A 25,000-nucleotide genomic window follows, 5' to 3' on the forward strand; every position below is an offset into this window, starting at 1 on the left:
TTCTTTCTTTAGATCCTGTTTTCGTTATAGGGAGGAAGGTATGTTCACTGGTTTTGATAATAAAAACTTTAGAGAGAAAGAAAAAGAGAAGAAGAGAGAAGGAGAAAGCTTCTCGATGAAAACTTTCGATAACACTTGCTGCTATTGTAATTCCAAAGCTATTTGTCGAAAGTTCACAGCAGCGTTAATAAGAAAAGAGGAAATAGCAGAATAAAGGAGATAAAGGAAAATGCTGAAATAAAAAAGAAAAAGAAGGAGACAGTTTGTAACTACTCGAGATGGAGCAGTCATGAAAAGGATCTATACTCTGTTACTATTTTATTACGAGCCTCCGCAAATGGTCTTCATCGAGGTAAGAGAGCGTATCCTAGCAGGGCTGATATTTCCTCTTCCACACTTTCTATTTTCTTGTACTTTTTTATTTTTCTTTTTTTGTTTTTGCAGTTATGTCCTCGAAGTTGATGGCTGTGAAGAGTGCGAAGCAACGGTATTTGGCGTGGAGGTGGCGGTGGAGGATGTTATTAATCTCGGAATAGACGTCATGCGCGATCGAGGACGATCATGGCTCTCGGCGTAGCTCATGAGGATAAATGGATAGTAGAGGAGGACAGAGAGGGAGAGAAAGGAAGAGGAAGAGGAAGAGGAAGGCTCGAGAATATGAGGCTCGAGAAAGTGAGGGTGGAGGGAGAAGAACATCGATGTTTCCGAGAGTTCATTCTTCATGGTCGAGCGACTTTTTCGTATATACCCAATGCCGGACGATTAACGATCACGCTCGGCGTCGCGCTCGTTAAGCGACAGTTTCTTTTACTCTTGTGCTCGATACGCAGAAGGCGAGAGAGATCATCCCTCCTCAAGTCGAAGACGAATGGTCGTATCCACTACCTCTGCCTGCTCCCTTATCACAGCATACGATGACAACGACGACGACTAGTTCGACCTTTCGGATGTACTGATGCGTTCATGGATCGAATTTGTATGCTTTTTCGATTCATTTAGTTACCTAATCATGATCCATTAGCGCGAATCCCTTAATGAGAACAAATTATTTTCTTTTGGAAAATTTCATGACTTTGTGATACCGTGAATAAAAATGTAGGTATGTACGTAGTTAGGTATGTACCTTCTTGAGGATAGCAAAGGAAATAAGATAATATCCCATCTGAGTAATAAAATGGAAGGTAGTGAATGCCGAGGTCTGCTATTCTTTTACATAATTCCTGATTATCTTGCATCACGATATTTTTTATTTCTCCTTTTCAGTTCCCTTTGTGTTCGCATAATTGTGTGAAAATCATACGGAAAGAACAATTGTAGGAAGTCGAGATGGTAGAAGGGTATATCGGTAAACTTTGAATCCTTCAAAGAGTTTTTTTTGGTCATTCTCGTTAGTTTCATCTATCGTTGTTCTGCTCCACTTTCCTTTATCATTCTTTTTTTAAAGCCGATGATAATAATGAGACGGATGGATGCATCGAATTTCATTTTAAGATTTGTTTTATCCTTGCTTTTTGTTCATATTTTTTGCATAAAATGTTACTTTATCAAGTATGCTTATGTTTTGTTAACTTTAAACTTACTACATTTAACACATTTAGAATTTGACTCTGATGTAATAAACATTCGTTCTTTTTTTTCTCGAATAGAAATCAAGAGGCTTAAAAGAAGGAAAGTAATGCTAAAGACATGAGGTCGACCTATCGTGATAATTATCGTTCGTATAATCTAGCGAAGAAATAATCTAAAGAATAATCTAACGAAAAATGTTGTATACGAAAAATGAAAATGTTGTAAAATACGGCGTTATGACAACCCAATTATCGATGGAAATTAATTCGCGATCAGAACAATCTATCTATCTATCTATTTATCCATCTATCTCTTGAAGATTCTTGGTCACCTGTTTGATCGATTTTCTAAAAAGATTGCATTCATCGTTAACACTTGTTCGCAATATGCTATATCGTGAAAGGAATGTGTTTGAACAAGAGGATTGCTCTGGAAAACGTATTCTGATCTCATGATAATGATTTTGTTAAATAAAAAGTAGAAGATTATATCGTATGATTTCGATATAATCTTTTTCGAGATCGAGAGAGAGAGAGAGAGAGAGAGAGAGAGAGAGAGAGAGTGCTTGTGTCGGATAGTAATGTCATGTGAATTTTACTCGATACAATACAATCGCTTCTATGTCGTGAATTTAGTTTACTATTGTCGTTTTTTAACACTCTAAGCACAAAATGGAAAGTTTATAATAGGAATGAAAATGAAAGAAAATTTATTAACTAATCTTTTTCTTTATGATTTTTATCTCATATTCATAAAAAATGTTTTAAGGTTGTTATTCTATACAGTGTCGACTCTTCGACGAGAACTGATCATCGTTGATGGTATTCGGTAGTTTGGAACGTCGAATTCATGGACGCGTAGCGAGATTTTGTCGAAAGGTTCGATCGAAGGATATTCTTATCACATACACCGGCAGCTATTTTCTAAAGACCAATAGGAGAAGCGGTCAGGATCGATCGATTTGATATATTTACGGTACGACATATTAAATCATCTCTCAAATGATATGACGTCAGCTTATTGCACGATAGTTTGAAATCAAAATAACAAAAAACAAAAAAAAAGAAATATCGAAGGAAGAAAAAAGTAATATCGACCTTTACCAGTGTCTAGATCACGAACTCGAATACCGTATGAAAGCATTTTCGCATCAACTCCGAGCGCTCTTTATTGCCCTTCTCCACTTCTTCGTAATGTGTACGCGCGATCGTACTCAATTCCACCTTCCTTCGTGGCTTCGACTTACGGTACTTGCTTTCCCAGAAGTTTGCTACGCATACCATACGAAATCCCCTACCAACTCGTTCCCTTTCATTAACAACTATAACAGGATGTCTTTCTTCGTGAATCTACCAAATATGGTATATCTACAGCTTCTTGGCTAGCTAAAGCTAGAATAGTAAAAAAAAAAAAGAAAAAGAAAAACAAAGCCTTCGCTCGGACTACTTGCTCGGTTCAAGAAAAATAGAAATTTTGCGGCTGCGTGTACCGAAGGTGATTCGACTTTGTGTTATGCTCGGCTACTCTACACTCGCGATTTTATCGACTATATCCGTGTCTTCCCGTACCATGGAACGACCATGCAGTAATTAAGCGCGATTCTTCGCTTGATTACGCGGAATCCGTTCAGACGATATGTATGTATGTATTATACATTATACATTTCTTTGTGCCTCATGGGAAGCTCAGAGGAACAAGAAGCTGAGAAAAGTGTGTACGAGAGAAGAGAAACGGTGTAGGATAACTTGTGTCACCAATCGGTCGTAAATAACGATTCTCTCTCTCTTTGGTTTCTGGTAAAACCATTTGAAATATGTATTTCGTTATTACGAAAGTAAACTAATAGAGCAAGTTCGCTAGACTCACTAGACTACATTTCTTTATGTTTAGACAAGAACGAGATTGTCCCTAAAATGTTTTAGACCATTAGTTGACCGGCTAACCGAATTCAGTGAGTACGGTAAGCAAGGTCAGGGTTATGATCTGTTTATAGAGTCTCATGTACATACGTGGAAGAACGTGAAAAAGTACACCTTCGGATCAGTTTCGGATCACCGAAATCGATAACCTTGTACACGTGAAACGGATCGCCGTGAGAGATCAAAGAGACGGACCGACTATAGGAGTTTATTAATGTTCTTAAAAGCATTCGGCGTGAGTTCGTGCAGTTACGTGCAAGGGATCTCAAGCCGGCCGCGTGGCAAACAAACGTACGGAATCATACGCGCATTGAAATTCCCTCCAATCCCTTCAAAGCGAGTAGCCGATTTTTATCGAATACATGACCGGTTACTGGGCGAAGAGCTCATAAACCTCATTCGACATCGATGCATGGGCAGGCATGCGAGGAATACGAATGGTATCGCACTTTCCAGAAGAATAAGAGTGAGCGAGTAAATTCTTTTCATATGGGTTTGTCTTTCGTCGGTCATGTCATTTGATATAATGCGAATAACGAGTAATTAGCATGAACGAAAGAATTACTTTTCGATTTATTTACGATACATTTGTATCTAACTCCTTGTATTTCTTCTCGAAACATATCGATAAAACACCATCTAACGGACCGAATTATGTTATTGAAAGAAATGTCAAGGCAATTATCGATGTGATATCATTAGCGAGTAGGAAAAAATATAATCGACCTCATATTTTTGGTGACAATTATGTTGAATCACCGTGTGGAATAAGTTAATAAATTATCTTCGATTTATCATCGGTAATGCATTTTAGAGGAGGAACAAGTAATGTCTCTAAGAAATGTCTGTACGAAAAAAATATATTCTTTTAATCTTAGGGAACCCCGAGAAAAATAATCTTATTTTAAGTCCAACTTGATTGCACGTTTAATTATAAAATAAATGATAAAAATTATTCAATTTCCTCAAATGAGCATATTTTACTATGACGGGAAAATTTGATAATCATACCAGAAACGTCAAATATTTCAGTCATTATCTATGATCTGTTAAAAAGGATTCACGAGCGAAGAGCTAAATAAACGTCATTGAAGCGGGTTATATTTGTCGTGCAAATTGTGTGTCCGTTAATCATGATTCACCGTAATTTTTACATGAGAAAGAGTTCAGTTATAATGTCAAAAATAGAAAAATATCGCGACTAGAAAATTCTTGAATTTGTAGTAGGAATTTTGAACATCTTTTTACTTTCCTATTTCCAACTTGCTTGAAATAAAAATTCAACTATTAGCCACGTTTTAAGTTTTACACTATCTAACGGTACTTCTCTAATTTCTTATTAATAAATTCACGCGAACCTTTGCTTTACGCGGAACTATTTTTTCCCCTGTTGAAAAAAAGAACGTTTTTACCAGTCGCTATGCCACTCTCTCCATCTCTTTTACTCGTATATCTCGTCTCGGGTCAACGTCCGTTTCGTCAAAGAAATTTCGTCGTGGGGACGCGACCGGTTCATTAGTATTCACGCCTCGTAATTCCGGAGCGTATCCAAATTTTGCAATGATCGCCACGAAGCACGTCCGTGATTTCGTGAGAGCGCTGTACCAATTTTTGTAAATGGAGATATTTCGAGAGAAAACATAGAAAACGAAGGAAAAGCATAGTATATTTTGACGAATACAATTTAAATATTTTAGAATGATAGAGATGAAACAAAAAAGGGACATCTATACTTAGAAAAATGTAGGTTTCACGGATCGTTGAACGAGGACAATGAATTCGATGTTTTTCGATGAACGACATTGAATTCTCGGTTCTTTTAAAAAAAACATCCGATATTTTACGATGGGCAATGACGACGATCGATAGATCGAACGCCTCGATAGACATAGAACAGTTTGATTGCTTTGAGAATTATGTGATCGGCCGACCATCCGTCAGCCTCAAACGATCGCAGTATCGTCCTTTCTTCCTGTGCATAACGTCTTTTTTGAAGACGACGAACGGACAAGTGTCAGCATCATTTCATTCTGTCTGTCTCTTTCTTGCCCTTTATGGCTCTTAGCATCCGGTACGGTTGTAAGAGCACACTTACCATGTTTCACTTACTCTTATCTATATGTACATTCTACACGATCGAAACGTTCACTCGAGCGAAGATCGACTTATCCATAATTTTATAAAATATCTATGTTTTCTTTACGCAAGGTATTATAGTTTAACGGTGTTTTCACTTCGTTAATTTGCCTGTCGATGAATATTGTAAAAATTTATGACTATGGAAACGCTAGAATAGAGAAAAAAGTGAGAATGAAAAAGTACGCGTCGAAGATCGATCGAAAGTTCTTGGTACTTTTATCAGGGATTTTTGTTTTATAATTATTTATAAATATAAATGAAACCGATTTTATTTTATTTTCATTTAAGCACGATATCTTTCTCTCCCTCCCCCCCTTTCTCTCGATCCTCGGAAGGACCACGTTAGACCTCGATTTGCTACGGTTATTGCCCCTCTTGGATCGCGTGAGCATAATCGCTTCTTACTTACACCCCATTACTTCATTTTATTTTCATCGCTGCACCTAACGAGCAGTAGAACCGGAATTGGTGCTGCCCATCCACGATACGGGCAAAAGGCGGTCTCGGTAATTAGCTTTTGATAATTAGTTATTAGTCATTGATCACGTAAGAAGCATTCTGCCTTAGACGTACTTTGCGTTCTTAATGTGGATCTATCGTCAACGAGTTTCACGAACGCTTTGAATTTTTGGTCGTTTTTACTTTCATAGACTCTATTATATAACGATCACTATTAATTATCTGTTTGCGTTATAAGAAATAAATATAGGTATTTACTATTTTAGACTGAAGTATGCAAATAATATTTTAGAATAAATTATTTTATAAAAAATTACGAATAAAAGGATAGCGAATAGAGAAAGTCGTGTAAAGACGAGTATTTCATGTTATTTGATCATAGATTATTACAGATCTCGTTCCTTTCAAACGTTAGAGACTGATATCGTATAGAGTAGCGTCACTTCTTCGATAGAATAGATCATTTATCCGATCGATTTCTATAGATTGTAAAAAAGAAAGGTTTTTGCATAGAATAATGAAAGATCGTCGCCGGTAAATCAGTACAATAGAAGTTGTTTTATCTTATCATTCCTTTTATTGACTTCAATTGTTTTTCAAGTCGAATCAATTGTTTAGATTAGTAATCTATTTGAAATTTAATTATTTTAAATGTATCTTTGTAAATAAGGTGATAAACATTTTTTCCTCTAGCTTGGGTAGAACATTATAAATACTTTATAAATACTTTATAAATACTTTATAAATATCTTTATAAATACTTTTAAAATACTTATGCTAGTATTTTATCTTATTGTTGTAAGGTCAGATAATATCCATAAATAAATACAAGACGAGATATCATGCAAAATTTTACGATGTATCGTATGTGTTAGCTTCGTTATATTCGTCGTCGTCGTCGTCGTCGTCTACTCATGGCATTAAAAGAATTCGATCCACCGCAGGAATTCTTTTTATTCACGCGCGTTTCTCTCCATCATCGTCGGAAGAGAAGTTAAAGCAGTCCAGGCCGACGGATACAAAGGGGTCTGTAGGACCCCATAGATTCTCCTAGTTTACATTTTTCGTTTCTGTTACCACGTCGCTTGGCAGCGGACAGGATCTATTATGTCGATCCCTGAAATTTTTTTAACTCATTATGCTAGAATAGGATCCCTGTTTGAAATTCTTGTCGAAGGTCGTCACGCGAACAAGTCGATAGACTTTGAGATCGAATCGAATCGAATCCTCGATAAAAAAAATCTAAGATTGAAATTTTCTTTCTTTCTCGTTCGATCTAATTTTTTTGTTAAAAAAAAAAGGAGAATAAAAAGAAAAATATAAACAAATCATGGACGACATTGTAAAAGTAATCAAGAAAAAAATGTCGTTGGAAAGTGGCCGTCGTCGAATTTGTATGGTCTTCTAAGTCTATCCGTTATGAGAGGAAGGAGACATTTGGTATTCGCGCGCTGATTGTATTCGCCTCGATATTCAGATACTATTTTCTAATTGTAAGAGGCGTTCGTGCACGTTCGACTATCCTTCACGGACTACGATTCGACAGGCATACATATTGTATATCGGTTTGAATCATTTAGATATCTTTTAGATTTCATTCCGTGTTATCAAGTCAAAAAAGACTTACAAGTTCCCAGGAGAATCCGCGACTTGTACATTCTCGGAACTCGACTATATTGCGGTAAATCTCGATCGCGAATTCCCCGAAAAAAATATCCAAATAAAGAATGCCGTGTATATTTGGCTCTCGAGGTTCGTAGTTTTGCGATACGCAATAACTCACTTTCTACCTTGATCGAGCATCTTCCTTCAAGGTAGTATTCACACAACCTAGGTACATTGAATTTCGTCGTGCCTCACTTGTGGCTTTCACGAAAGGAACTCTCGCACATCTCCGCTAAGATCATTCCAGCGCCTCATAAGTGTTTCAACGCACATGAGAAATCCAATCCGTAAGAAAGTCCACGAAGAGAATGAGAAAGAAACAGACGACGACGATGAATACAAACGATCACTGATCTTGATCACTCGCTGTCACCAATACGATAAGAAGCAACTCATCGACGGTGATCGACGCGGGCTCACTTTTGCATTCTCTGTTTATCGAAACTTTCACTAATTATTTCCCACGTTATTGCGGACTTACCTATCGAGGACGGTCCTGGAAATTCTTCGAAGGAGATTCTTACGAAATGCGGCGATCATTCGAAGGTGCTACGTCTTCCTCTCCCACTCGAGGCACGATATCTTGCAATTTCGCGCGAAGATTCAACTTTTGAAGAATACTTTTGCGCGTATTGCCAATCAACTTACCCTATTTCTTACTTCTCTTTCTTTTTTTCAAATAAGAAAGAAACGACTAAGTATATAAAGTGGCACGAACGACGGCGAGTGATTGTTGTTTCAAGGGGCCGACCGAAACACTCTCGCACCCTTCGGCGAATTGGTACGAGACAGAAGGCCTACTCACTATACTACGCTCTCTCTCTCTCTCTCTCTTTCTTTCTTTTTCTCTCTCACTCTCCCTCTTTCATGCACACACGCATTCTCTCTCTCTCTCTCTCTCTCTCTCTCTCTCTCTCTCTCTCTCTCTCTATTCTGTCTCCTCAAAATCACCGCGACACCGCACCGAACAGAAGTGAACTACTCGTGCGCCGCCGGTTCACGGTACCTTAAATACCTTGGCAGCCATGCCGCCACCGCCGCAGCCGCCACCGCCGCCGCAGCCGCCGCCGCCGTTGAGAATCGTGCGGCCCCTACCTTCAAAGCCGCCCCACGTCGCATACCCGGATTGGCGGGGGAGCAGGAACGATGCTCGCTGTACTTGCCGGATACAGGAGAGCATCCTCCGCCACTTCTTCCCTCCCCTTCTGCCCCATCTGCCACCTCTTCCTCCTCCTCCTACTCATCCTCCTTCTCCTCCATTTCCAGCGTTTATTCGCCTCTCTCCTACTCCAGCATCGAGGTATAATGGCCTCTCGCTCTCTTTCTACGTGCTCCGCACGCACACACAACGGTGGCAGTTGCATGAAAAAAGGAGATGTCCCGATACTCGAGCAATTCTTTCCATTTCATTCCTATCTTTGTGCACGTTTGTAACCAAGTTCATAAGTTGATCTTCATCGATTTTGATTATGTATCTTCCCTTTTTGTCCTTTCGCTTCTCTTTGCGTGCATTTGGATATATCGTTGAATATCGGGTCAGTTTATATTTTGTAGATCGTGAATCGTAGGAGTTTCAATTTGATTATTGTAAAATTAGAAGAATAAAAGGAAAAGAAGAATGAAACAGAAAAAGAAAAAGCGGAAATATCATGATAAAGAGGAATGGCGCCAAGGGTTTACTTCTGTTTTTGCGCTTGCGCGTTTTCATGAAACACGGGAGTTTGCGCCCGACGGACTCTCATTCGCACTTCGTGACCCGTTCTGTGTGAAGCGCCGCTTTGACGTAGTGTTGATTTTTAAAGACACACTGCTGTCCTCTTTCTCGGCAATATCACTCATCGCCCATAGAATTTCGAGCGCTCGCGGATGGCAGCGGCGCGTTAATCGCGCGTTCCGCTCTTTTCTACGAGTGTGTCCCTGCAGGTTTACACACGTGCTTTCGAGTGGCTCGTGTATATTTACTCGAGTAGCATTTTCCTATGAGTGTTCCTATGTTGCTTTTCATAATTAGCGACTGGTGTTCTACGCATGATAAAGAGGGACCCTCCGTTGAATGGTTAAAGCAAACGAGATCAAAGCTTTTCCCTCTGCCTCTCTCGTATGTATTATCTCCATGATGTCGAAGAACCCATCTTTCCTATTTTGAAAGATGCGAAAGATGTCATCAACGTATATACATACAAGTTCTATCTCGTCTTCAATTGCGTGTTCAGGAGGAAAAATTTCATATATTTTTTTTCTCAAATTTTTTGTAGGTACATCATTATTCTATTTGCATACATACCTACATCCGGCTCATGAACATTTATCACGTGTATTTCGTCTAATAATCTCATCCATACCGATTACAACAGTGTTCGTTGAAATCGCACAGATTCCAAGAAGTACGCTTTGAAATTGTGTTAAGGTTTATCCGGGATTTTGTATCCGAACGTAAGCCGTAAGGATTGGTCAATGCTATTGGAAATTCAGCTTGTTCGCTCACTATCAGCCGGCCTATTTGGGAACGACCGAGAGAATGAACATTCAAAATTATACGCGACTTTTGTCGTAACATTCCAAGAACATCGATTCCAAAAAACAGATTTTTCCTTAATTATTTCTCTATCTCATTTTTTTCTCTCTTTCTTTTAATATTTCGTGAATTTTTCGTAAATTGTATCATTCATCTGAAGTTGTATCATCCACTTCTTAGAAACGTCGTCATACAAGTTTATATTTACATTTGTTTTCTTTCGAATTTACATTACTTTAGAATTGGTAATTAAAGGATCATTTAATTAAAAGATCATTAATTTCATCGGTCGGCTAATGACTAATATACATAAAATCTCAATATTTTCTTTTTTCATATCGTTACTTAGCATGATTGAAAATACGACGTTCAATCAATAATAATTTTAATTATGTCGAGATTATACTAGTAACGGGGCGGCTCCATATTTGATCAATTGTTTGTTCCGTTCTTCGCTTAACTTGCCTTCCCACATCCCTCTTCCTCTTTTTCTTTTTCTTGTATGCATAAAAACATCAAAATAAACACATCGATCTAGAAGATAAGCACTTTGCGATTCAAATGGCACTCGAATAAAACCAACACGTTTTCGATAATAAGCGTGATTACTTAACGTCGTATCATTCAGAAGCTCTAAATTTCGAAATAGCTGAACTCGAAATTCATGATCGAACGTTTGGCACCAATCGCTAATTTGAGTTTTCTTTATTCAAAACATCAATTGCAGAATTCATTTTTTTTCTTTTTCCTTTTTTTGTAAAATACACTTGAATTAAATTTCTAAAGCTAATATGGAAGAGAAATAAAGACTACAAGATTTTTTTGCACCAGAAGAAAATGCTATGCTTAGAACTTTCGCATTTACGCAGATGAAATAAAGATACAATGGAATATTTATAAGTGCGGATTAATAACGCTAATAATAATTAGGAACGTGAACACGCTTTTTGCTTTAACTGACGGCTGTAATCAAATCTAAAAACCGTAGAGAATGAATAAACAAAGAAGAAACGCGTAGTAACGTCGTTTCCAGGCAGCCTTGCTCATCAGAACAGAAGGGGAATTCGGTTCAGCGAACCGAACTCGTCTCGATTCGTAACTCTCGAGTTTCCATATCTACCCACGTTTCTCCTCGCTCGAGAGAAATCGTTACCACTGACACTGACATAATATGGTTGTTCGAGAAAGACAGTCTCCATCTTCGACGGTCACAGTCACGACACGACAGTGAAATTGCTCGAATGATGTAATATCTCTTGCATAAGAGCCATATGCGTGAGAAAGAAAGAGAAAGAAGAAAAGAACGATGGAAAGTGAAATGTGAGTGAGAAAAGGAGATAGAGTCGTTGTCGAGCAGACAGTGAACTTGACCTGAATCTTCTAGTAGCGAGAAAGAATCATCGTTGGAGTCTCTTGTAGAAAGGAGGAAGAGGGAGCCGTGGTTAAAGAGCAAAGAGATAGAGTAAGACGGAGAAGAGGAAATTACTTTCAATTTCGAGCTCCCTCAGATTGGTTACACTTTCTCTATCATCTTCCTCTCATTTTCTCAGCTTCCTCTTTTCTTTTTCATTTAGATCTTTTTCGTTCGTTCACATGGGTAAATCAACGACAGGATCTATTATTGCGATTGTATATACTGCAACGATCATGTCTTATTTATAACGGCGTTTCTTTGAACTTTGTCTCATATGTGATAAAACTGACATCTGTCTCCATTCAAATTTGTTGCTTGACCGATTGACGATTTTGTAGTGTTCATAAAATAATAAGTCATTCGGAGGAACTTTATGGGTCTCTCTACTCTTCTGGTTTTTATAATTTTGTTTTTTTATTAATATTATAAGGAGATTATGTGACTCGATGTACGATCGAAATATTTCAATTTTGTTTCGTGTAATTGTCTTCTGTAAGGTTGTTCTAACCGTATCCTAGTTATATTTTGTACCTAAGTATATACGTCCAATCAATACGTTACATGCGAGAATCACGTAGACACATATGCGCATATAAATATGTTAGTGGATTCCATGAATGCTTTCGAGCTGTTATGATTACGTGTTTCTATCAGAATGTAATTAGCTTATTTTGCTCTTACTAGCAAAATATACCAATTTTATTTGAATCGTTAGCAGATTAGTTGATTAGGAGGCCCTGCTTGACGTTTTTCTCGTATGTTACCTTTTTCGACTTTAGTCACGATCGTCGAATGAATTTGACAGAATTAACAGTTGTCATATTTGTTGCATGCAATGGAACGAGACAACGTCCCTTCTACGATAAAGATATTTATCTCGCCGGCTCTCAGACGAGTAGAAGACTCAATAGATTTAGGTGCAATTTATCGAGTCGTCTCTCGTCTATCTGGACCGTTTGTACTATGAGTTGGCATTAGGCGCGTTTGGAAACGAGCTAGGTTCGACTGTATCACGGGTTATGGTCAATTGCTTGGATGTAACGTTTAAATTCGAGGTGATTGCAAGAACCGAGTTACGCTTCGTCTTCGCTGAATATTGTACGACGATAAAATCTTTGTTGTCTAAGCAACCGATCAACTGGACAAATAAAAAAACAAAGCATGTTTTATAATAGCGCTCAAATTCTAAGCTGTACTGTCGTATTCATGTTGATCGCGATGTTTGAAATTCAGATCAGATTATTTTTTGTCGCATGTTATATATCGATATAACAAAAACAAATCAAATTAAATCTTAAGAACTGATCGTTCATCAGTAGAAAGTAATATTAGACCTTATATGGAATCCTCTCTTCTTTGTCGAACAATGTCGGTCGTTTGGACGAAAACAATTTTGTCGCACTGCGACATCTATCGAGGACGAAGACGTTAAGTCGAGTTTGAGTGACTCCGAAAATTTTTTCGGTAGCTAGTTTAGCTTTTTTAGGTAAGGCGGTAGCTTCAATTCGATCGATTCCATCAAGATTACAAAGGAGAAATGTATTCGTTCGAATAACCTGTAGAATTTGTCATTATCTGCCTCTCCTTTTTTTTCGTAAAACTCCTTATTCACTATTTAAACGTAACACTTTTCTCGTAAATTAAGACAGTCGCGAGAAGCTCGTATCGTCGCACAGGCAAATGGAGATATTATGCAGACCTCCTAGTTCGAACGATATCAACCTCGTGAAAAATACTCTCGAGTGTGATAGAGAGCAAGAGGAGAGAGAGTGAGCTCTCGATCGTCCGGTTTTCCGGTACTCGCCCGTATCTCGTGCTAAACTACGCGAAATATGTACGGCAGAAAAGGCACGTGCGCGCGCGCACACACACATATGTGTTGATCGACCGTAAATATTTATCTTTATGTACTCCCACGAATCCGTATGTATGTATTTGTTGTACTTATACATATCTGTCTGTTTATATAAATATCCACGATCTTAAACTTATGCGATCTTCCGTGATAGCACAAGATAGTACGATAAACGAAGAATACTCGATTTAGAGTTATCGATATTCCGGGTGCTTCGATATACTTTCTATTTGCCTTGAAAAAATTTCATTGGGTTTCTTTACCATCGAGAGATAGTGTACTATTTGAATTTTCCGAATCTTCGAGGTCCTAAGGTTTTGTTAAGGAACAGCAATTGCAGTTCTTAATCCCTTTGATTAGTAATTTACGATAACGATTTTTATCTCCTTATATGATTTTATCTTACTTTCTTCTCATGGAACGTTTCTTATGACAATCTCCGTGAGGCTTTTTTTTTAGTTTATATCGAGATCGGTGCTCTTGTTCTCATATATGTACGTATGCACTCGTATATATATATAGGAAGAGAAAGGTCGCGGTAAGTTGAATCATCTTATGTTTTTTCATTCATTGTATACTTTACATCTCATTGATGGCTTTAATGATATATATACAGTTTGATGTATTTTGATCGCATGAATAATAAGGATGCTGGCTAATTACTATGAGTAGGTGCACGATCTATCCGTATCAACGATACGATGTATCAACTTTCTTTGTTTGCTATAAACTCCGAAACATTTTGCTTGATTTCCTGCTAGACGGTAGAAACGACATCGACAATACCTCGATCTCTTCCCCAGTCGTAAAACGGCTTTTTCACGAAAGAGGGTAAATTCTGTGAGATAGTTCTCGCTGAAGGGGGAACGAAGGAAATCAATAGCGTTGCTAGGGTTGCTACGGAGTAGAGAGAGAGAGAGAGAGAGAGAGAGAGAGAGAGAGAGAGAGAGAGAGAGAGAGAGAGAATAACGTTTGTTGCACTAGAGAGACTCCGTAAGTATATATATATATATATATATATATATATATATATATATGCATATATATACATATGTGTATATATATATGCATATATATACATATGTGTATATATATATATATATATATATATATATATATGCATATACATATACACGAACGTACACTCAGTACACAAAAGGACAAAGCAATATAGATATATCTAGCAGTAAGATCAAGGAAGTATAAAAGAGAGAGGGAGAGAGAGAGAGAGAGAGAGAGAAGGAGATAGTAAGAGTATGGAAGTGATGCTAGGCCAAGTATCTAGGGATCCGAGTGTTCGTAGAAATCTTTAAACAAAATCAGGGATACATTCTTCTTAAATTTCTATTAGGGAAATTTCATTAGTCGGAGTATGCACCGTTGACAGGATGCCATTCGGAAACTAAACAGATAGTATGAATTACACCCACGTCTCGTTTGATATTCGATAAATATTTTCAACGTCGAATTAAGCGTTTAATATTCCTGTTTGCCATAACTTTGTACTTCATTTAGAGATAGAAAGTAGAATTTGATATTCGGAAAAACACAGAAAGTTAAAAGTCAGTGTGCGCTATGTATTTTTATGAAACATGTAATTTGGATTCTTATTTTTCAAATTCCGTTGCAAACATATCTCGTTCATATGACAACTAAAGTGTTACAATATTATAAATGTTATTCATTACAATCAGTCGTAAAGATTTGATTTAAAGCAATAATTTTTTGCTTTTGAACATCAGAGTGCACGTTGAATTTTATCACAGAGTTCTTCTTTATAAGGTACGATCAATTATAACAATAAAGAGCGATTTAATACTGCGATTGTTCTCGTAATTGAAAATATCGTAGTTTACACGCTTTTGTCTGTCTCCTTCATGATGTTTTCCATTTTTCACATATCCACAAGCGAAAAAGCATTCCCGAATGACAAATTGTTTTAATCTCAAAGTTGTAGATTTAGTAGTTGCCTCATATGTTACGTAGGCGAGGGTTCTCTGAAAAAAGCACGAGCAATGTAGAAAAATCATCGATGTTTGATGACGTTGATTTTTTATGATCTTACTCATTGAGAGAATTTATCATTAAAAAGTACATTCCATTATTTTATAGCACCTATCTTTCTTTTCTATCACTATTTTTCTCATTTCATATATTTTTGTATATTTTTTTTTTGGAAAAACGTAATATCGATATCGAATTAATGCAAACGTTCTTTTATCAACTGCCGTTTACGTGACTTATTATTATATATAAATATGATTAACCCTCATAAACGCGCTTTTCATTCCTTGCTCGATATTTTATAAATAGCAATTTCGTCTACGAAAAAACGATGACATTTCATGGCTTTATCTTTCATATGAAAAATTTAATCCTCACGTAATGTTTGATTCATAATTGTGAATATTGACGAAATGAATATAGAGAAAATAAAAAGGGAAGAAATGATTTTGCTCGGAATCTATTATATAGTGTAGGGTCGATCCCATTTGGGTTTGCAGCTGTCTCATCGACCGATTATTTCGATTAATCTACAGAGGAAGAATCACAAAAGGTGACGCATCGAGCTTAGGTATCGAGGGATAGAGCATGTGTTGTACTGAAGAAAAAGAAAAGACGAAAAAAGAGCGATTATTCAAAAATCCTGGATTTAGGGTTCAGAAGAGAGAGAAGGAGAAAATGTATTTAGAACTGGATAGAGAGGAGAATACCTTTTGCGTGAGTGAGAATAAAAAGTTTTACCGAACGTATGACCGAGAGTTTATAATTCGATTCAGTGAAATTTTCCTGCCTGGCACCCTGACTCCTTGACTGACAGATTTTTAGAGGTGGATGTTGTGTCACGTAGGTCCCAGACATTATGCTTACTAATTTAGTCGATTAATTTTTTTTCTTTTCCCATCCATCTTTCTCTCTCTCTCTCTCTCTCTCTCTCTCTCTCTCTCTCTTTGTACATTTCCTCATTTTAATAAATCGTTAAGCAGTACCACGCTATAGCGGCATTCCTCTTTTAGTTACGAATGATATTCGTATCTTAAGCCAATTAGCGAGTTTTGTAATGAACTCGTTAAACACGAACACCTTTAAAGATATCGCTTATATAGAAGTGAATATCTCCACTTCTAATAAAGTATGTATTTGTGGGAAGGTTGACTTAAAGGCCTGTGGTTCAAAGCGATTGCTTGGAAAGCGAAAATCCTGGATTTGAATTTTTTTGCAGACTAAGGTTCGAATTTTTTTCGTGAATACTACATTTAGTTGATTCCTTTTCTTTTCTACGTGATAAATGTTCTATTAAATTTTCTAACACTATATACTTTTTTAATACTTTAAATATGTTTGCTTGAGCTTTTTGTGAAGAAAAAGAAAGAAGAAACAGGATGAAGAAATGGAATATCTGTGCAGAACTTTGAATTCCAATCATAAATTGTTACGAATGCTTGTTATAGTTATTTCGAACGAAACGTGAAAGAGAGAGAGAGAGAGAGAGAGAGAGAGAGAGAGAGAGAGAGAGAGAGAGAGAGAGAGAGAGAGAGTTTATTCATCATGGTTTCTTCTCATCTCATAATGTATGATACCATCTTACTATCGTGTGCTTTCATCTTAAATCAATACGCAATGTATAAATATTTAATCAATATGATCACGAATTTCAAAGATTACGAGTTTTTCTAGCTAGGAAAACGTCGAACAATTAACGTTTACTAAATTTCTATTTTCAAATTTCCATTTTGTCCTCATTTTTTAAGGATTCTTTTAATAGGCGTAAAGTGATCTTGCATAATGCTTGATTTTCGATTTGATATTTCTTCGAAATATTGATAAATTTCATTCAGCGGGTATTTTCTGGACCAATTTTCTTTCTCCAGATATTTATTCTTTTTTCGGAGGGTGATTTTATCTACAGGGGATAAGAGCGATCGAGGGTTAATTACTATTTTTAGCAAGGAGTAGTATGGGTTCGAAAAAGAACGTAGGATCGAAGAAAATGGAAGGAGAGAAAGTAGGAAAGAAGAACTTCATTTTTTGACATCAAGTGGATCCTTCGGAAGAAGATCTTGTATTTTTCTTCTATTTGTCCACATGATCTGTAAATTCATTCGTTTCACGAATTTCTCACGTTTTTCTCTCGAAACCTTATGCCGACATTCGAGCTTGCTATTTGATTTCCACCAGTTTCTATTCCGTTTATGTGCGGTCTTTGTATCAAACTCAACGTTTACAAAGGCTTGATTCGAAGGGAGTAATTACTGAGCATAAAGAAGGATTAAGGAAAGAAAAGGTGGACGAAGAGAAAGGGAAGCTGGAATATAGGGGTGGTATTTTTCCACGATAGTTTCAAATTTGCTGCTTACCTCGACTATATCTAATTCATATGTATTGCTTTTACTATTTGTACTGGCTAAACAATGATAATCTCTTTTTTTCTCTCTCGATTTCTAGTTCTTTTCTTTTTCCCAAATTTGTTTTAAAGCAGATAAATTGAAATAGCATGCTACACACCTAAAGCCGTAGTAGTTCTTGTAATTACACTATGAATCCAAAAGAAAATCGCAAAATTTTTTTGAACCTTCCGAAATTGTTAATTAATTTCTCCGAAAATGAATGCAGATTAAATCTTAATGCGAATGCAAAGAAATGAAGATGGTTCGGAATAAATAATTCTACGATTTATCGCGAGACAATCGACCCGAGCTTATTTGCATCCAAATCTTTTTTTTTAAATATTCTCCGACTTACTTAAAACATGTGTATTTTTTCGATAATGAAAGGATGGAAAAGAAATATTCGAAAAAATATTTAGTTGAATGAAGGTATTGAATATTTTTCTATTTAAAGAAATTAGATATTATTCGTTAATTTTAGAAAACATTAAAAATATTCGTGAATTTTTTAAAAATACTAGTCACCATACTAAAGATAAATTTTTTAAAATTATAAAGAGAAATGCTAATGAAAAATATCTATTTCAAATAATCTCTTCAATACGCGTTTGCAATTCATGTATATATAATAAATGAGTTAATTCAGTTGATTTATTAATTTGTCAGATAACATGTTCTGATGAAAGGACGAAACGTCATTATGCGGATGAAAGAAGCAGATAAAAATTGTAAAATGTTAATACGCATCGACTGAAACGATGACTGCGAATTGGCGATTAAGGCTGCATGCCCAAGATACGCAGTATTTCTAAGGTTACATGCACACTGTTGATCAGTCGCCAGTGACCATTAAATTCAAGGGAATATATGGAGCGTACTATGACCAACGGTCGCCGGCGACCACGAAAACATGAAGCGATGCACGAACGACACGTATGGTTATCGAGTTTGGTCGCTTGCCTTTTTGGTCGTACGTCGACCTGGTTGACGCTAGCAGTGCGGATGCAGCTTAACAACATAGTGCACGTATCGGGTCAATATGAATGATTCGCTATAATTATCGATGAGTCAAAGTGAAAAATCTATTTGTGATTTAATTAGCAATTCGCATTTGCAATTAGGAGATTGTTAATCGCAAGTCGCAGTTCGTTAAAGGATTCTCTCGTTTAATGAATCGTTCGTTACACGAGAATTTATTGCAGGATGTTTTACGTTTGAACATCATCTGGTGTCAAGGATGAATGATTCAAGCGAATCTAACACTTTTTTATAAAAATTCTTCAAATTTTCTACAAGCTCCTTTTATTTTATTTCAAAATCTTTGAATTTTTTTTATTATTAATAATGTTCTTTTCTTTTGGTCGAGGTCTATCTGAAATCCAAAATGAAAATTTTTAATTATTCATCTAAGCACCCGTATAATATTTTTTCTTTTTCCGAATTCCAGAATTTGTTATTCCAATTACTATACGACATTTTACTATGATTTTGATCCCTAGTAAAAGTCGATCTTTCAAAATGACTATGAGTAATTGAGAAATAGTAGATATTCCATTGTTCTTGATACCATTAGTTACATTATCAGAAATGCTTGATTCACTTATTGTTCTTTCGATATGGGATAGTAGAGTAACGTGGAAGGGAATAAAAGGGCAAAAAGAGAAAAACGGATTGTAGTTTGAAAAAAATGTATTTCGTTTGAAATTTTGCTCAAGTACTAACTAAGTTGATCAATAGGTTTACGCATATCCATTGATTGCTGGTTTAATATTGTCCTATACAATTCTGATCCGTTGTCTTTTTTTGTTTTCTTTTTCATACGCTATCCAAATGCATTAGTATCTTTGTTGTTGGTTGAATATCGATTAACCAATGATTTTGAGCTCATAGATCTTCTTACGTGTCAACCGATCCTAGAAATACCATTCGCTCGTTAAATAAATTAAAACAAGACGGAACGGTTCACAATGGTGCTTCGTTCATGTCATATCGACGATGGAAAGCACTTGTTTGACGTTCAGTTCAACGAATGTGAGTACTGAAGCGTCAAGAATTATCATATCTCGTTCGATAAATCATTTTCCACAGATAAATGGATGGTTTTGAGCATATCGAAATTACTAGCAAGTAAATACGTAGTGAAGGTGAGAAATGCGATTTTATAATAAATATCAAAGTAATTTTCAGAGTTAATAACCTTTAAATTGACAGACCTCAGATGACAATTACGATACAATATGCAATTCCGCATTATTATGAACGCCTGGTTGGTTAGGAACAAAGGAAAGATATTATTAATTCTCGACCAGGACGATGTATTTTCATCGAACCAATCGGAATTTCAAATATTTCTTTTGCCTTCGTTTTACGGTTATTTTACACGGAATTTTGTAAATTCAAGTGGCGGAACATACGAAGATAAATCAATATTCGGTCAATTGATTTGTTCGATTTAGTCTACAAAATTCTTTACAAAGAATTTGTATAGGATTTTTGAAATTTGAATAGATTTATATCTAATATTTCTCCCTACGTTATGACCCTACGTAACTTTTGCAATCTTTGAGAATGAGCAAAAACGTAGATACATCCATGTTAAAAATGTAACGCCATTGTATCCAAATTTTTATTCATTTCTTTGTCATAATACCATGACTAATTCGTAAGTTTAAAGAAATTACTTGCTATTGTTTTAATCTGTGTAGCTAATGCCGCAACCTGATAAATTTTCATCATCCTGTAGGACATAGATCGTTCTCCGTTGCGTTAATGATTCGATGTTAATTCTTTAAATAATCCTATCGTACAATCCAATAACGGAAAAATTTCCGTCGTGTTTTTTTTACACTATTTGTTTTGCCAGAATGGAATATCCTTCTTCTTTGCCATTTATGGCAATGTGTTTCGATCGAAATGATAAATCGAAATCGTCTTTGTCCATTTAGATCTACAGGGAGAGAGCTAATATCGCGAGCTCGATGCAAGCTGTGCCTAATAATTATCTCTCGTCATTCATTAATATCTTTATAAGTTCGTAGAAGATGAAGAGAACAGAGAATGAAAAAAAGTGAAGATAGGAATAACTTGTAATAAAGATCATTTGGGTAAGCTCGTTAATGTCTAGTTTCATCGATCAGACTAGTGCGAAAGTTTGCGGTAGAAGGAAGAAATGATCTTCGCGAAAGAGAGAGAGAGAGAGGTAGAGAGAGAGAGAGAGAGAGAGAGAGAGAGAGAGAGAGAGAAGGAAGGAGAGATGGAGAAAAGTAGCTTCATAATTAATTCAGATCAGACTTGCAGTTTCTGTGGTTTTTAGATCGGTACTTTCCTACTTGGTGAAGAAGCGTCATCGAGGAAGTGATTTTCAGCTTTGATCTTCCTTCATCGTATCGATAAACGAAAAAATAGCAAAGGAAACAATAAAAACGAAAAAGGTAAAGTTCAACAGATTTTGCTAGAGCTTCTCGAGTAACGTCATTACGAGAAACGCGATCTTTCTGGTTCGAAGAAAATTACTGGGAATTTTTCCAGATAGTTCGAAGAGCAGGAAAGTACTATGTTACGTCTGCTCGTACACTGAATTAGATGTAAAACGTGAGTGTAGCGTATGTACGTGCGTGCAAACGTTCCTCGAGTCTTTCTACCACGTTTACTTAACGTTCGTTCGTATTGCGTTTACGTGAAATAGATGGAATGAAACACACATACATATGTTTACGTTTCCGTTTAAAATACTTTGGAAGATATAGATTATCACATACTTTCTTTCTTATTCGTTAGAGAGATTACAATCGTTTAAATTTATATTTAACGAATATTCTTCTTATCACGATTGATCACTTGACTTTCGCTATAGTAATTTCTAACGGTAACTGTGGCACAGGTCCGTTCACTTCTTCGCTATGCATCATCCCCTTTCGTGAAATTTAAAGAGGCTCCTCCCTCTCCCCTCTTTCTCTCTTTCTCTTTTTCTCTTTATGGATACACGTTATATGAATTAAACCATTATACTTGATGCCCTATGGGGTCCCGAAAGATTATCAATCCAATCGCACGTCTTATTACTTATAAGAAGTTTATGAAACGAACGTTCTCGATGTCCTTGGAGAGAGTCCGTTTATTCGTTCTCGATATCCAAAGAGAACTTCGATTAGCGAAGGACGTTACCCTCGAAGATCGTGGACGAATAGAATTTTATTTTTCAAGCGAAGGTGCTCCAGATGATTCGTATTCACTCTTTGTGCATGTATAGTAACGATCCTTTCAATGGAATACTCACCTTGGAATTTTCACATTATTTTCAAACGTTTCATAGCTTTACTCAACTCAAAGCATACCGGTTTATACGTAAGTATCCTCAAAATATGTTTTACTCGTCTACGCTGAGCCCGTGCTTTGTTATAAATTTTACATTGAAAGGGAGTACACGATTCAATTCCATCGTTCGATCGATCAAAAGGTCTTAAATGGAGAAAAGGAACAACTTAACCATTACGCTACATTACATACTTTGTTACAAGAGAACTTTAGATTCGCATCGTTAGATGTATGGAGGATCAGTAACGATCTCTTTTAATAAAATTGCTTTGTTTCAATTACTTTTAAGTTAACGTGATTTGGACTTATACTAGTAATACTAATGAATATCCGAAGACATGATCGCACCCTTTCCCTCATCTTTTTTTCTTTCCTATATATTTTATTTTTATTAGAATGCTTTTATGTAAGTAGATACGCATCTTAACGGAGTAATCTTGTTTGATCGTACTATATAAATTTTATTATTATACTTGATAAGATAATGACATAAATTTGATAAAATATAAGTATATAATTCAATACGTTTATTATGTTGTGAACTTCAGTAATGAAAAATGTATTTATTTGATCTAGAATTTGTACAATTCCAAAGAAACGTATGTTTCCTTACATGTGTAAAATCAGTATTGCATGTATTGCATAGATATAATTGTACGATAGTGTTGTAAGGTAAGGAATAATAATCACTGCTATATATCAAATCTATGCGCACAGATTTATTTTTAATGCGTAATTCGAATAAAGATATTTTTTCATACTTTGGTGCATTGTTAACAAGAATCAGTGTTAATTTCATATCAGAGAACGAAGGGATTTTATCGTCTTGCGGAACGCGTATCGATACGGAACGAAGGACGTGATCAGGAAGCCGTGAAAGTATGAACAACAAAAGTGCCTTATCCACGGTAGACGAGAGAGTGCAAATAATGATGAAGGTATCCTAATTAAGTGTTCAGAGTTTAAATATGAGTCTTAATAGATTTTTTTATTTTTAAAGAGCATTTGAGTTGTCAAACACCGCAAGGGACATCTTAGTTGCTTCTACTTCCTCTCGTTCTTTTTCTTTCTCTTTTTCTCTTTCGAGGACGAATATTCGCGTTCGCGAGTTTGGATACTTCAAGGTTCTCCGAAGATGCCTTTCTATTTTTTATCTTTTTTTATATGTGCGTTCAGTCACATTTCTTCGTATGGTTTTTATCGATTAAGAAACATACAGTCGTACAAATTTGAAGAAACATTTTTGTCATCGACAAATTCATAGGAATATCTCTTCAGCGAGTATTTATATTTATATTCACGATTTATGTAAACGGAAATTTGAATTATAATCTATAACGAGAGATATTTTACTCTCGAACAGACCATGCTGTTGCAGTATCCGCGCAGAAACCGGACAGGACCTAGGACAAGGAGGAGGGTGTGCTCAGTATTGATTTTAGGGCTACCAACGGCTCTTCCATACGTCCAAAACGCATATATACATACATACTCTCTCTCTCTCTCTCTCTCTCTCTCTCTCTCTCTCTCTCTCTCTCTCTCTCTCTCTCTCTCTCTCTCTCTCTCTCTCTCTCTGTTCGTATATCCAAGAGCCACATGTTCTCAAACAAGGACGATATATACCGATCCCGTAGAGAGACTTTAATCCGGTCCATGTGCGCATCCAAAACGAATCCCTGATCGAATTCATCATCACGATATAAAGGCACCCAGGGGAGATAATTCAAGAAAGAAAATGAAAGCAAAGAAGGAAAGGAAAACGGAGGGGGAGTAGAAGTATAAATCTTGTTCACATCGATTCGAGTTATTTATTAAATCCTAAAGGATCGTTCACTGATTTTGACAGGCTGATTATCGATCTTCCTATGAGAATTAGCCTATGAGAATCCTTACGAAATTGGCAATGTTCTCGCTTTCTTTCTTCGTTGCATTCCACTACCACGTACTATCATTGTATTCTACAAAAAAATAGATTCTCTTGAGATTTTTCTTTTGTAACCTTTTAAGATTACTTTAATATCACACGCATAACTTGTCGACGTGAAAAGAAATATATTTCTAATGTTTCGCGTTACTGTCATTTTATATCTATCACTATTAGCATCCGTAATGAAACATGTTTTAGATAAAAGTTAAATAGTTTCCAGCGAGATCTCTGATATTAATTTTTTTTTTTGTAGGAAAATGCGTAGAGGTTATACGAAGATCGTTCGTTTTTTTTTTTTTTAATGGAGTCATATATTTTTTTTATTATCTTATTTTATACAAGTTCGTAATACTGTATGAAAAAGTATTATTTATGTTGAAAAATCATTAGGTTAAGAGACATTGCAATTTCAATATTATTATGAAACCATGTACGTACATATTTATTAATATGTACAATGTAGTAAGAGTAATAGTAAATAAATAGTAGTAATAAGAGAGTGATGGTTTCTTAGCAATATTTAAATTAAAATATCTGTTGAACTAATCATTTTATCAATTATTTTAATACTTTTTTTAGAGAATATTAATTACAAATAGTATCGGCCTTATATGGACACGTTCTTTTTTATTGTACTAGCGATCAACATCGATCATTTTACGAGATAAAATTTCTATGTTATTTAAATGTAAAAAGTATGTGTCCTTCGGTATGCTTTAATATATCTATATTACTGTTATTGTTCAGTCAAATAATTCAATCACTAAAATTTTGTATATATTATTTTTTCATCGAGCGTCACAATTTCGGATGGTAAGATCAAAAAATATGAGAAG

General features: G+C 35.9%; 1 protein-coding gene and 1 long non-coding RNA gene across 2 annotated transcripts in view; one reads left to right on the forward strand and one right to left on the reverse strand.

The window, feature by feature from the left end:
- LOC127069217 (microtubule-associated protein futsch-like) overlaps nt 1–8,719 on the reverse strand; it is a 41,186-nt gene extending 32,467 nt beyond the window's left edge. Inside the window, exon 1 of the mRNA XM_051006004.1 lies at nt 8,233–8,719. Within this exon, the coding sequence (XP_050861961.1) occupies nt 8,233–8,291 (59 nt within the window). The 5' untranslated portion in view covers nt 8,292–8,719. The remainder of the gene's footprint in view (nt 1–8,232) is intronic.
- Nucleotides 8,720–22,795: 14,076 nt separating this feature from the next.
- LOC127069249 (uncharacterized) overlaps nt 22,796–25,000 on the forward strand; it is a 5,554-nt gene continuing 3,349 nt past the window's right edge. The window contains exons 1-2 of the long non-coding RNA XR_007783391.1: nt 22,796–22,909; nt 23,042–23,175. This is a non-coding gene — a long non-coding RNA (uncharacterized LOC127069249). The remainder of the gene's footprint in view (nt 22,910–23,041; nt 23,176–25,000) is intronic.

Source organism: Vespula vulgaris, chromosome 1 (genome assembly GCF_905475345.1).
Source record: "Vespula vulgaris chromosome 1, iyVesVulg1.1, whole genome shotgun sequence".
Classification (NCBI taxonomy): Eukaryota; Metazoa; Arthropoda; class Insecta; order Hymenoptera; family Vespidae; genus Vespula; species Vespula vulgaris.